This window comes from Cynoglossus semilaevis, chromosome 4, assembly GCF_000523025.1.
Source record: "Cynoglossus semilaevis isolate Cse_v1.0 chromosome 4, Cse_v1.0, whole genome shotgun sequence".
Classification (NCBI taxonomy): domain Eukaryota; kingdom Metazoa; phylum Chordata; class Actinopteri; order Pleuronectiformes; family Cynoglossidae; genus Cynoglossus; species Cynoglossus semilaevis.
The window spans coordinates 2,872,578-2,884,781 of record NC_024310.1 but is presented as its reverse complement, the minus strand read 5'-3'; the positions used below and the strand labels follow the sequence as shown (position 1 = coordinate 2,884,781).

General features: G+C 40.2%; 2 protein-coding genes across 5 annotated transcripts; one reads left to right on the top strand and one right to left on the bottom strand.

Moving 5' to 3' along the window:
• Window positions 1-627: 627 nt before the first annotated feature.
• LOC103377699 (gap junction Cx32.7 protein) lies at window positions 628-5,449 on the bottom strand. 2 transcript variants are annotated; one of them, XM_008308599.3, is made up of 2 exons: window positions 4,606-5,449; window positions 628-1,844 (listed from the first exon to the last, which is right to left on the bottom strand). In XM_008308599.3, exon 2 carries the CDS (start codon window positions 1,834-1,836, stop codon window positions 730-732), a length of 1,107 nt encoding a protein of 368 aa, XP_008306821.1. In that variant the 5' UTR covers window positions 1,837-1,844; window positions 4,606-5,449; the 3' UTR covers window positions 628-729. The 2 variants fall into 2 exon arrangements, with proteins under 2 accessions (XP_008306821.1, XP_024911082.1); XM_025055314.1 differs by lacking the exon at window positions 4,606-5,449 and adding an exon at window positions 2,593-3,622.
• Window positions 3,961-11,899, top strand: LOC103377700 (vascular endothelial zinc finger 1). 3 transcript variants are annotated; one of them, XM_008308600.3, is made up of 7 exons: window positions 3,961-4,141; window positions 8,025-8,785; window positions 8,904-8,973; window positions 9,142-9,310; window positions 10,230-10,271; window positions 10,780-10,845; window positions 11,031-11,899. In XM_008308600.3, the coding sequence occupies exons 1-7, from the start codon at window positions 4,109-4,111 to the stop codon at window positions 11,396-11,398; spliced, it is 1,509 nt and encodes a 502-aa protein (XP_008306822.1). In that variant the 5' UTR covers window positions 3,961-4,108; the 3' UTR covers window positions 11,399-11,899. The 3 variants fall into 3 exon arrangements, with proteins under 3 accessions (XP_008306822.1, XP_008306823.1, XP_008306824.1); XM_008308601.3 differs by lacking the exon at window positions 10,780-10,845 and having other exon boundaries at window positions 3,965-4,141; XM_008308602.3 differs by lacking the exons at window positions 10,230-10,271; window positions 10,780-10,845 and having other exon boundaries at window positions 3,965-4,141.
• The last annotated feature ends 305 nt before the right edge of the window (window positions 11,900-12,204 follow it).

The following is a 12,204-nucleotide window of genomic DNA, read 5'->3' as shown; positions in this document are numbered from 1 at the left end:
GGGCCTAGTAGTTGTGAAAATCTTAGCAGATCAGCACTTTTACATCCATTACTGCTGCCTGGCTGGTTAGAAAATGCATGTATATGCAGTTGGACAGATGTTCCTTATACAGCAAATTGTGAGTGCATGTGACTTTTCTATTTAAGAATTATTGCCGGCTTGGAAATGAAAACGCACAGCACAATAAAAATAGCCTGCAGACAGGTGAAAATGGGATTTGTTTACTGCTGGGGGAAAAAAAACATTTTTTATATATAAATTATAAGCTATTATATTATTTACTATTTAATGCATATTTTATCTTTTTTTGGATGATGTTCATTTTTTATCCCAAATAACTTTTCCATGCAATAAAACTAGTGGATGGATTTAATGAGTTTTAGTGCGTTGTTCATTGGAGGAATTTTAAAGACCACAATGCAAAGCGGCTTACGACTGCAAGAGCTTAATAATTGGCTATGAAAATATTTTGTATGAGTTGTTGGACGCAGCATATTGATGTTTTAGGAGCAGAGACACGCAATCAGCATTTATACAAAGGCTGATTTTGCTGACTCGGTTTTTCCAAAGATCCTTGATCCATTATACAAAGACAGGCTCATCAAATAAAACAAAATCAATCTGTAACCAGGTGAAGGACTTTATTTATCCAGTTCCCTTTCCTCTGTCAGTCACAGAGAAATATGAACGCCAACAGCGACAACTGTCTTGAATCAATTGTCCTGTTTTTCACAACCAGGACTTTTTAGTACGTCCTAGTCTGGTCATGTTGGCCAGCTTGACCTTCACCTTGTCTCTGCTCTCTGGACTTCTCTTAGAGGTGCATTCCACCGTTGAATCTGTCTCAAAAGATATAGCAGGGGTGTGACGGAGCAAACCTGTCGCCTTCTCAGCGGGCAGGGCTGCAGGAGTCTGGACAACGAGCTGACCTCTCAGAGAATGCCTGAGGTGCAGCAGCAGCGGGTTGTGGTTTGGGTACAGTTTGACCGCGTCCCTGTTCTGACTGCAGCAGGAGGAGCACGCTAGGCACAGGACACGAAAAATGTAGACCCAGCCCAGGTAGTGGAGCTCGGCGATGTTGAGCACGAAGCAGCCCAGACTGACGCTGAACATGAAGTTCAGGAAGATGGTCTTTTCAGTGGCTCGTGACACAAAGCAGTCCGTGCGAGTAGGGCAGGGGTAGGTCTCACAGCGGTACAGGTGTGGCACCTCGAATCCAAACAGGAAGTACTGGCCCACCAAGAAGGTGATCTCCATGACAGATCGCAGTAACACGTGGAGGATGTAGATGAGTAGGACTTGGCTGGACTGATGGGTTGGGTCCTCTCCCACTTTGCTGTAGTCCTCCTGTGGAGAACTCTGCTCCACATCATCCCTCTCTCTCACCTCCCACTCCTCGGCACGGTGTGGACAGTAAGTGGGCATTCCAACCATCAGTGCCTCCATGCCGTCCTTCCTTGTGTCGACACATTTCTGTACGGAAGGCCTCTGAATCACGGCCTCTGCTCTCGGCGTGTCAAGCCTGTCATCTTTTGCGATCTTGTGCAGCACAAACACGATGTAGAAGATGGACGGTGTGGAGACCAGAACGATTTGGAAAACCCAGAATCGCAGGTGTGATACAGGGGCAAAGGTGTCATAGCAGACGTTGCTACATCCAGGCTGCTGAGTGTTACAGGTGAACTTTGACTGCTCGTCACTGTACACAGCATCACCCACTAGCGCCACCAGCAGGATGCGGAAGATAAGCAGCATGGTGAGCCAGATCTTACCAATCACAGTGGAGTGGTTCTGGACCTCTGATAGAAAGCGACCAAGTATAGACCAGTCACCCATGGCTGGAGCTGATGGGAAAGTAACGACAATTTAGTTAGAATTGTTTACATAGCAAACACATTTGAATGTCTGAACCAGCAAATCGTAGAATCAGTGTTTGAATAAACTTTTCATGTTAGTTGGAATCAAGGTGTGTCCTATTTGTCCACAAGAGGTTACACCTGCTACATACTCCTGGGTCAGGATTGTTGCTCATGGAAACTGAGAAGCCCTCGTGTTCAGAACCAGTATGGCTACCTATTGTAGTTTTATCATTTGTAAGATTACAAAAATTACAATTAGGGCTACATGTCTGCTTTTATAGTTATGCTTTATAAAAACACACATTTATGGCAATAACAATTATTCAGTTGTAATAAACAATTTTAATAATCATAAATAAATATAACCATAAAATAAAATTCAGAGTAAATCATTAAAGCCTTGCCATACAATACTAAACATGACAATATAAATATTCAATTGTTCAAAAATAACTATGGTCCAGGGTAAGTGCAATGACAATACAGACCATAGAGTAAAATAACTAAATAAATATTAGCCTTCAGTAGCATATTTGAATGTTTTTTTCAAATTACGTAACTAACTTTAACACCCCAACCTCTAAAAATAACTTTTCTTTGGAACTAATAAGCCAACAATGCATCTGTAAAATTAAGAAATCTCTTCTAAAACATGTGTAATTACCTAACCCATTAAGAAATCTCTTCTAAAACATGTGTTTAATATTAAACAGAAAAAGATATCTGAACTTACCTTAGAGTGATCTTGAGCTTTCCAGAATTAATATTTCACATCTGGGCTTTGCCATGTCATGTTTAATGGCTGTTTTTAAAATCCTAAAGCCCCATTGAAAGTAACTTGTTGGGCATGGGAAAGGTAAACAGGCTGACCACACAAGTTGACCCACTTCTCTTGAAACTGGAATTGCACTATGTGGCCACAAAGGCTGATGATGTACAGTGCACAACAAAGATTTCACAACACAGTGGGGGGTTCTTTTTTTGAACAGCCTGGAACAGTCTAACAGAAAGTACATAGAGCTAGCTGGAAAAGAGAGACAATGGAGGCTCGTGAAAAAAAAAGAAAAAGAAAAACCTCTCTGTATAAAGCTAACATGGTAAATACAAGTTAGAAAGAAAGAAATCAGTATGTTGTTGTTTTGTTTTTTTAATAATTGAACTAGAGCACTAAAAGCTAAGAAAAGGTTGATCCAGTATAGTTCTCAGTCCAATCATTAAAATGACTCAGCAATGACTAACAGAAGCAAAATACAGTTGGCAGGTCCAATATTTTTTTCCAAATTAGCGTAAAGACCAATTCCAGAAACAATAACCATGGTCTATGCTCTCCTTTGGTAACAAGTGAAAATCTTTCCCAGACTCTGCTCCATCATTTGAATCTCATGGACACACACATCTACAGTGGGATACATAATGAGCGCTTTGCTCCAGGTTGGAATTCAGTGGGAGGTTGGATCAGCATTCTTCAGAAAAAACTGACCAACACAGACGAGGTGTGAGGTACCGGGGTTTTACAAATGAATTTACTGTGATACATTTCTAAATCTGAATTACCATACGTGTTGCCAACAACTAGGTGAGGAATTAGTAACGTCTCTGGACAAATGCCCCTGGAATTTCCAAGATATTTTACTATTTGCAATAATAAATGTGTAATTCATTTTTTTAAAAATTATTTTTAGTTAAAAAACCAAAGTGAAACAAAGATCTAGCAGTGTAGTAGTAGCATGTTCATGCCATTTCCCACATGATTTGAAATGTGTTAAACAAATAGAAGGCAACAACAACAATAATAATAATTATTATTATTATATAACAGTTATGACAACACAGCAAATGCAATAATAGCTAAAAATATATAGATTACCATTGTAATTACATATAATACACGTTCATATGAAATACAATGTATATTACTATATGTAAAAATGCCCAACAACGTATAATGTACACATAAAATTGTACACATACAATATTTAAAAATTTATCAAAACATAGTTCCCAATAAAAACATAATATTCACCTTACTTTGATTTATTACACCATTTTGTGCTATTCAAAAATATATATTTATACAATTAAAAAATTCGACAAACACAATAAAACTGACAGACCTTTCTACATGGTCCGAAAAATATCCCATTGACTGTCCATCCCGGGGCTCACACAGGAAGTTGTAGCTGCCATGTTCGGCTGCTTTGTTGTAGACTCCTACCAGGTTTCCTGCAGATTTTAGCTCAAGTGTTGCCATGGAACCGAGCTGGAGTACGTTTTTATTTCAGGTAAGTTCCAGAGTAGTACTTTAATCTATAAAGCTATTGTAGTGTTTCGTCATGGCGTTAACGCTTACGCATTCCAAACTGGTGTACTTTGTAAAATGAATAAGAGTTAGCCAAGCAAAACAAAGGTGTTAGCATTAGCCTGCTGTGGCTAACTCAATCGTTGTAACAAACTAATAAGAGCTTTATTAAATCTTGGGTGTATTTTCTGCCAGACTGAGAAATAACAAGCACCCTTGACGTACTGAAATGATTCTGAATTTTATTTTAATACAATGTAATGTTGGTGGCATTTCAAAACCACCGCGGGGCTAATTTCAGTTAGCACAGCTGTTTATGCGCGCGCTAACAATTTAGCTGCAGCTACTGCATGTAGGAATGCTAAGCTAAGTGGCTACATGTTTAGTCAAACAGCATTTCCTTATGGCTTGAACCACAAAAGTAAAAACAACATTAAACATGCAAACCTGAGGCAGTGATTCTGTTGAAGATCACACGACTCCTGCAGTTTCTATGCACAGCTCTGTAAAGACACTGTTATTACACTGCCTCATTAACAAGAAGTTGGCTAACGCAGTGTAACTCATAAGCTGTCTAACACGCGGGCTGCAGCGAATAAGCCATGGGTATAAAACACAACTTTAACACGTATTAAAGCCTTTCGGTCGGCAACCGTGGAGCGGCTTATTACACATATTTCATAGCTTTTTGTCGACGCTTTTCTTCCGTACTTATTTACGCCAGACAGCATATAAAAGTAAAGTTTATCTGTAGTCAATTGTTTCGTGGAAATGCAGTGTAACAAGTGCAGTGTGTCGTAGAAACTGTTCTAACGGGTAAAAAGGCGATGGATTAGTTTGCAAATAAAGAACTCTATAGGTGGTTAATTACGACTTTGCCTTTGTGGTCTGTGCGCATAAGTAATCCTGCAGTAGAGATAAAGTGAAACGCAGGCCCCGACATCGTCGTAGTACTTTGCTGCATAACTTGTGTGCAAAGGTATTGCAAATAATTGCAAAGGATCGTAGTTTTAACTCTAGTGGTTTTGTTCTGTCATGGTACATGGTACATGGTCGACACAGGTCGTTTTCCTCCTCTCAGCTTTGGGTACACTGGAACATAGTGTCTCATGTTCCTCTACAGATACTCTTCTAATAATAATAGCTTCTAATAAATTCAGAGTAATTTAGTCGCACTGCTAAATAAGTGTCAATAGTGGCATCTGAAAAATGTGTTATCTGTTAGGAAAGTATTATGGCACTCTTCCCTAATATTTTACTGCATCTATGAGTCATAGATATATAACTACTATATTTATTACCATCCATCATAAACCACCAAGGATGCAGTGGTGAGTCACTTTTAAAAAATCTTGAAAGTAGCATCCAAGTGGAATCATTACACTTAAACAGTCAAGTTAAACAAAATTTGGGGAAATGGGAGGAATCCCAGTGAGGTATCTAATGTTAAATAAAGATTTAAGTAAGAAGCAGCTGTGTGTAAGCTCGGGTTCTATTTCTAGATCCAAAAGAATACATTGTTTTTCTCTTTGTCTCAGACAGTGATCCGTGTCTTTGGTTTAAATTACAAAGGTTTCTCTTTTAAATAATCAGATTGCTGTTTGATTAGTGTTTGTTGTTACTTGTTTGCTCTTTGGTTGTTAAATCTGTTGTTAGGTGTTTTGTTTGCGTCTGCATGTTTGATTACAACTTTTTCTTGTTTTAGGCGTTACCAAGAGAATTGTTTGCTCATTTAATGTGAGAATACTAAATATTTTTTGTTCAGAATATCACGGCTTATACCATCAATACTATTGTTTTTCTCATCCACCCATGTTCTACTGGTGAATCCTTTCATATTTAGTCAAGAGAGCTGACATCAGACATTGAGGTGAAATCAACATTAAGGTGAAGGCAGGGTGACTATTCCATCACTGGATAATTTTTACCCACTGTAGACCTACCAGGGAAATATCCCAGCAAACACCAGAAAATGGAAATGAAATGAGAATAGAAACTTAACATAAAAAGAGAGATTGGCTTTTAAATAATTATACTAGAACACAACTGGATAAGTATAAGTACTTGATAATCTCAAACAAATGGATTGTACCAGGCTTTTAAGTAATTTGATAGTAATTTAATTATAGTAATTTAAAGTTCCAGTTGCCATAGTAGCAGTCATATGAATATTGTACGTGGCTGTGTTATGTTTGTTTTAAAGATATTTACAGAATGAATGCAGGTGTGTGGAGGTAGGAAAAGTACTACTTTAGTTCTACTTTGGACATATTATGTAATGAGTGTTGGGTTTACAGTTTGAACAACTCTTTAGAGGTTTGAAGGGTTTTGCAACAAAAATTATATTTACAGCCAAACCATTTTTTGTAGCATTATTGCAACATAACATGTAGTGTTTGATGTGTGTGCGTGTAGGTAGGACTGGGAAAAATCTAAAAAAGCTTTAGTCAAATGGGACGCTGTATGAAGCCTTATCCCGCCTTGTCGTGGGAGGGAAAACAATAGGAAGACTATGTTTATTTGTCCTATTTCTGCTTAATTTCCATGCCCTTCTTTCCTTTTGAGTGGTTTTATTTAGCAGAGACCTCACCCTTCACAGCAGATTTGTATCACAATCATCTCAGCTGTGTAATGGAACAGCAGGCCGCTCTGTCTTTTCTTGCTGTGAAGGAGAGCGCATTCAACCATCCCAGACTTGTATACACATATGGTTGGAGAAATGCAAATCACAGTGATGATTTTGTCTTGAGTAATACTACAGTGTAGCAGATATAAAGGCGAGTTGACAACCTGTAACGATCCCCAGCTCTCTCCACCATGTCAAAACACATGCTGCTGCCGCCTGCACTAAGTAGGGACCCCCACCCCCAACTCGCAGGCTCCAATATTCCATGGGCCATAACAGCATCAGCGTTGGGATTTGTGTTGTCCATAAAAAGAACACGGTAGGGGGAAAAGCAGCACTTGGGATGCTGTCCCCCTCAGACCACATCCCCCCCCCCTCCTGACTGACCGGGTTGGGATGCTTGAATGAACCTGAAAAGCCATGGGTCATGTCTTTAACCCTGCCCAATAGCAATTACAGAAAAGAACAAGGCTGGCTCAATCGCAAAGCTCTGAACTGACCTGTTGTAAACTTTCAAGTTACAATGTGAATCTCTGCTTTTACCCGGGCCCAAAATATTTAAATAAACCCCCACCTTCTGTTGCTCGTATCCCACTGGGGATTTGCCATGACCAATTGAACAATGCCTGCCAGCAGCTGCAGACTTAAGATGTCGTCCTCGCACAGTTTATTGTAACTGCTGTTGGGCTGCATTTGTGTGCCTGTCATATGTTGTATATTTTGAGTTTTGCCGCCCAGATGACTTGTTTAATAGTTTTTAGTTTAAAGAAAAGTAAACACTATATTTGTTAATCTTTTACAGTCAGTTAGATCGCTGTGCTGTCAAATGAGCTGTAGACCATGTGTGTTTGTTGTGGGTCAAAGGGTAAAGCTGCCAAATGACATCTTGCCACAAAATATAATGGCACTCAAAAACAAGCAACCCCAAGACTTATCTAAGGAGAGGTTAACCAGGTTGGTTTTACTTCATACTTAGTTCTACACACACCTTGTTCAGGACACATGGCGCTTATTTTTGAAGAAGCAACCATGCTATAAGTATGGTATATATAAAAGTATATTTTGTGATGTTATCAACAAATACAGCCATAAGAAAAAAATATATACACTTTATACACATTACATGATAGGGTCTGAAATGCTACAATGGTCTAATGACCTTCCCCAGTGTTCTGATTCATTCATGTTTGGCTAAAAACTACTTATTAACATCCTGGCATGTGGTTCTGTCTCTTTTCAGCAAGCCAATGAGGCTTTGCATCACCAGCACCAAGTAGCCGGGAACAGCCTCTTGCCTTTGCTAAATTCTGGTACGGAGCCACCAGATCAAAAACCAGTGCTGCCCATCCCCTTAGATCAGAAACCCCCCGTCAGTGCTGCAGAACTCCTAAAAGACAATGTGGCCAGTGGGACTGGTGGAGGCGGTGGTGGGCATCCTGTTGCCGTGGTCAAAAAAGAGCCTAAATCTAAAACACCTTTCATCTGTGGCTACTGCAACAAAGCTTTCCGAGACAGCTATCACCTAAGACGGCACGAGTCTTGCCACACAGGTATAAAGATGGTCTCACGGCCTAAGAAAACTCAAACAGCCCCCACCATGGTTCCTCTCATATCCACGGTACCCCGGGAGGTCAGTGGAAACACATCATATATCACTACGGTTGCTGGCATCTTGACAACAGCCACCACATCGACATCTTCAGGTACCGGCGTCATGACCCCGATGCAACATCAACAGCAGCAGCAGCAGCAGAACTTCCCTAAGAAACCCCCCAAGCCAGTGAAAAAGAACCATGGCTGTGACATGTGTGGTAAAGCCTTCAGAGATGTTTATCACCTCAATCGCCACAAGCTGTCGCACTCAGATGAGAAGCCATTTGAGTGTCCCATCTGCCAACAGAGGTTCAAGAGGAAGGACCGCATGACCTACCACGTACGCTCTCACGACGGTGGCGTTCACAAGCCTTACATCTGTTCTGTGTGTGGGAAAGGTTTCTCCAGGTATGAAAAAGTATCCATGTGCAGTACATAATTCACAAAATGAGGTGCAAAAAGGCAACAACGACATTTAAAAGTTCATAAATGTAATAAAAGCTCTTGTTGTTGTTTTGCCTTGCAGACCTGATCACCTTAGCTGTCATGTCAAGCATGTACATTCCTCAGAGAGGCCATTCAAGTGCCAAGTAACGGTGAGAGTCATAAACGGGTTCTCCTTCTGCATAAATGTTGTATCTGATAAGTTATCAGCTGATAATGTGAATGAGAATTTCACTAGAATTTTTCCAGACCTCTGTCTCTCTGTCTTCTAATCAGAGAATTTAATCGTGTTTCTTTCCCTCTCTCTCTCTCTTCTTTAGGCCTGTACCTCTGCTTTCGCTACCAAAGACCGCCTGCGCTCCCATATGATCAGGCATGAAGGCAAAGTGACCTGCAGCATCTGCGGCAAAATGCTAAGTGCTGCCTACATCACAAGTCACCTCAAGACTCATGGGCAGGCCAACTTTAACAACCCATGTAACAACAAAGGTGAGCAGCTTTCCTACCCAGTGTCCAGCCCTAGTGAAAGTTAGTTTTTTTTTTTTTCTTACTGGCCAGAAAACCATTACAAATAGACCTGACAGACCTGACGGGATTCTTGGGCCTCTTTTTGGAGCTCGGCGAACAAACACAAACTGATGAACGAAGGCTCTTTACGTCCCACCAGTATGACCAACAATAAAATCTTGTTCAGCTCAGTGCTGCACACAAAGATGAGAATTGATTCTCCTGGATATTCTTATACTGCACGCAGTGTATACAAACAAGAATGTACAACAGATATAACAACTGACCCAGTCCTAATGGAAATCAGATTCCTGTGGACCCGTAGAAGGAGACCTAAGAACCACCAGTGGGACAGCTACCATTGTTTGACAACCGTAGCATTAGTTAATGGGTTGCAAGGATAATTGATTTTATTCAACAGTAATATGGGTCGTACAACGTTAGCTTGGATACGCAACACTAACGCTCTGAGCTTTGTATTATTACATTTTCTTATATATTGTTTGTTACATGTGCTTCTTATCCTTGTTTATCTTTTATCCCTTTTTCATTTATTGAACAAGAATGCTGATGAGCTTTTTTGTTCTAAAAGAAGTTTTTTTTTTCTTCTTAAAGTCACATTCATCCACAATTTCAGGAATATGATCTGTTCACAGCCATAGCCTGAGAGACTGCATGGATGATGGACAACAAAGTTTAATAAATTAGAGATTTTTTTCCCCAGGAAATGTTCCCGGTTACACAGTAAAACATCTGTTTGGTTTTTATAAACAAAGCTACCCCCCGCCCCCAAACCTGACATGTTGAACTTGACCGAGGCGACTTTTGAAGGTGATTCCTACATGATGCCACTGCTGCCCTGTGCACCTGTAACCCCATATGTGTCTGTATTTCTGAATAGGCATAAGTGACTGGCAGTGGAACCACTCAGGGCCACGAAAAGGTAATCCAGTAGTTAGTAACCGGAAAAACCCCGTAACACTCAAAACATACGTGGCCAGTTTTTTTGTTGTTTTTTGTTTTTACTGTATATTGTCTCTTAAGTACACAATCGGTTTCTGACCTGAGTACTGGCATCTGTAGGATGCAGTTTTTGTTTTGCTAATAGAAGTTTAAAAGTTCATGAAGCAGGATCAGTAGATTGTTAAAGTAAGCCACAAACTGGACCATAACACTCTGGCAAAGTGACCCTCTAAAATAAGCCATGTGACCTGGACGGCCGTGTCCAACTGACAGTAATTAGTCAGTTTTTTTTTTCCAATCCATTTTCTGTTGTTGTTTAGAAACCCGGCCCTGATCTCCTTTGAGATGATCAGAAGTGTAAATTCAGCTTCTGACATAAGCAAAGGCTAAGATGTGTTTATAAAATGTTGTGCTGTTTCAAATAAAACTTTCAAGTAAACATTAAGCTGGTAAGTCTGTTGATCCTGCTTTTTGAATTTACCCTTCAGGTGAGTTGACAGTAGGAGAGATTTTAAATAACTCCTTCCAAGTCCTAATTGACAACTGTCTCAAAGGTAGGTTACTTCCATATTACCACAGTTGACATTACATTTTAATGGTGATCTGTCATTTTCAGTGACCCATCTAAACGGCCATCAAATCGCAAGGACTGTTGGCTTTCTGCCAGAGAGAGAGGGAGAGAGAGGAACTTGAGAAAGGCCAGATTTCAGTCTTACCCGTTCTTTCTTCTCTGAAACAGATGCCAACAACGTGCAGAACAACTCAAACACCGCCACGCCGGTCACCAACTCTGCACCCATCACTTCAGCTGTGAACCGCCTCGGCAACGCCAGCAACCCCGTCACCATCGCCGCCCAGATGAACATCGCCACCAGCACCGTCAACATCACGGCTCCCGTCAACCTGCAGCACCCCGTCACCATCACCGGCCCCGTGAACCTGGCCTCCGTCAACATCCCCACGACGGCTCACATGAATATCGCCCATCCAGTTGCCATCACCACCCCCATGCCCATGAACATCACCGGGCCACTCAACATCGCCATGCGGCCCATGGAGAGCATGCCTTTTCTATCCCAAGTCCTGCCTTCCTCCCCTCCCTGGTAGAGCAGCAGTAACAGCAGATAATGTTTCAACTGCCTAATAATAAGAGAATCTGTCCGATCCTCCTCTGAACGGGCCTGGTGTAACAGAACCAGCTAGTTTTTACTTTCATAGGAGAACAAAAAAAAAAAAGAAAGATAGTTTTTACCTTTTTGTAGTTGTCATTGCATGATCACGTATGAAGCTGTAGTCATGTGATAAGATGCTTCTTTCATAGGGTGAGTCAGAGGAATATCAAATATGTTTACATAGGTTTTTTTGTTCTGTAATTTAATTGAGTTTCTTCTTCTTTTTTTTCTGTAGTAAACTTCACTTCAGTTCATAATTGAGCCATAAAGTAGACACTGAATTCACGATCTGTTTACAAAGTAAATTACCTACGTAGGAGGTTTCTCGGTTGAATTCTCGTTTAGGATGAGATTCTGTTTACTCAGAAAATTCACACAATTTTATACCAAAGATTTTAAAAAACTTTTGCTAAATTTTTACATTTAGTGTCCATTTTTTTAAAAAAAAAGAATCTCGGACCAACAAACGAATGGAATGAGAGAGAGAAAAAAAAACAGAGGCGCCCAATCATTCATCCTTTGTACTGAAACTGTGAGAGAAGCAAGTCTGCATCGTTACACATTAGTAGTAATTGTTTTAAATTACATTTTTATCATAAGAAATTCGTAACTACTATTATTGGCAGTTTTTCCTGACTCTCAAACCAAACGCTGTCACAAATTGACAAATGGAATTATTGGGCAGTTTTTACATTTTCAGTTCTTCGTCCCACATTCTTTTTTATTTTACCATTGTGGACA

Excerpts from the sequence above, each read along its gene's own strand:
- LOC103377699 (XM_008308599.3), bottom strand. The coding sequence starts at position 1,836 with ATGGGTGACTGGTCTATACTTGGTCGCTTTCTATCAGAGGTCCAGAAC.
- LOC103377700 (XM_008308600.3), top strand. The coding sequence starts at position 4,109 with ATGGAACCGAGCTGGAGTACGTTTTTATTTCAG. Across the intron at positions 9,311-10,229 it reads CAACCCATGTAACAACAAAG|GCATAAGTGACTGGCAGTGG; the intron begins GTGAGCAGCTTT and ends ATTTCTGAATAG. Across the intron at positions 10,846-11,030 it reads AATTGACAACTGTCTCAAAG|ATGCCAACAACGTGCAGAAC; the intron begins GTAGGTTACTTC and ends TCTCTGAAACAG.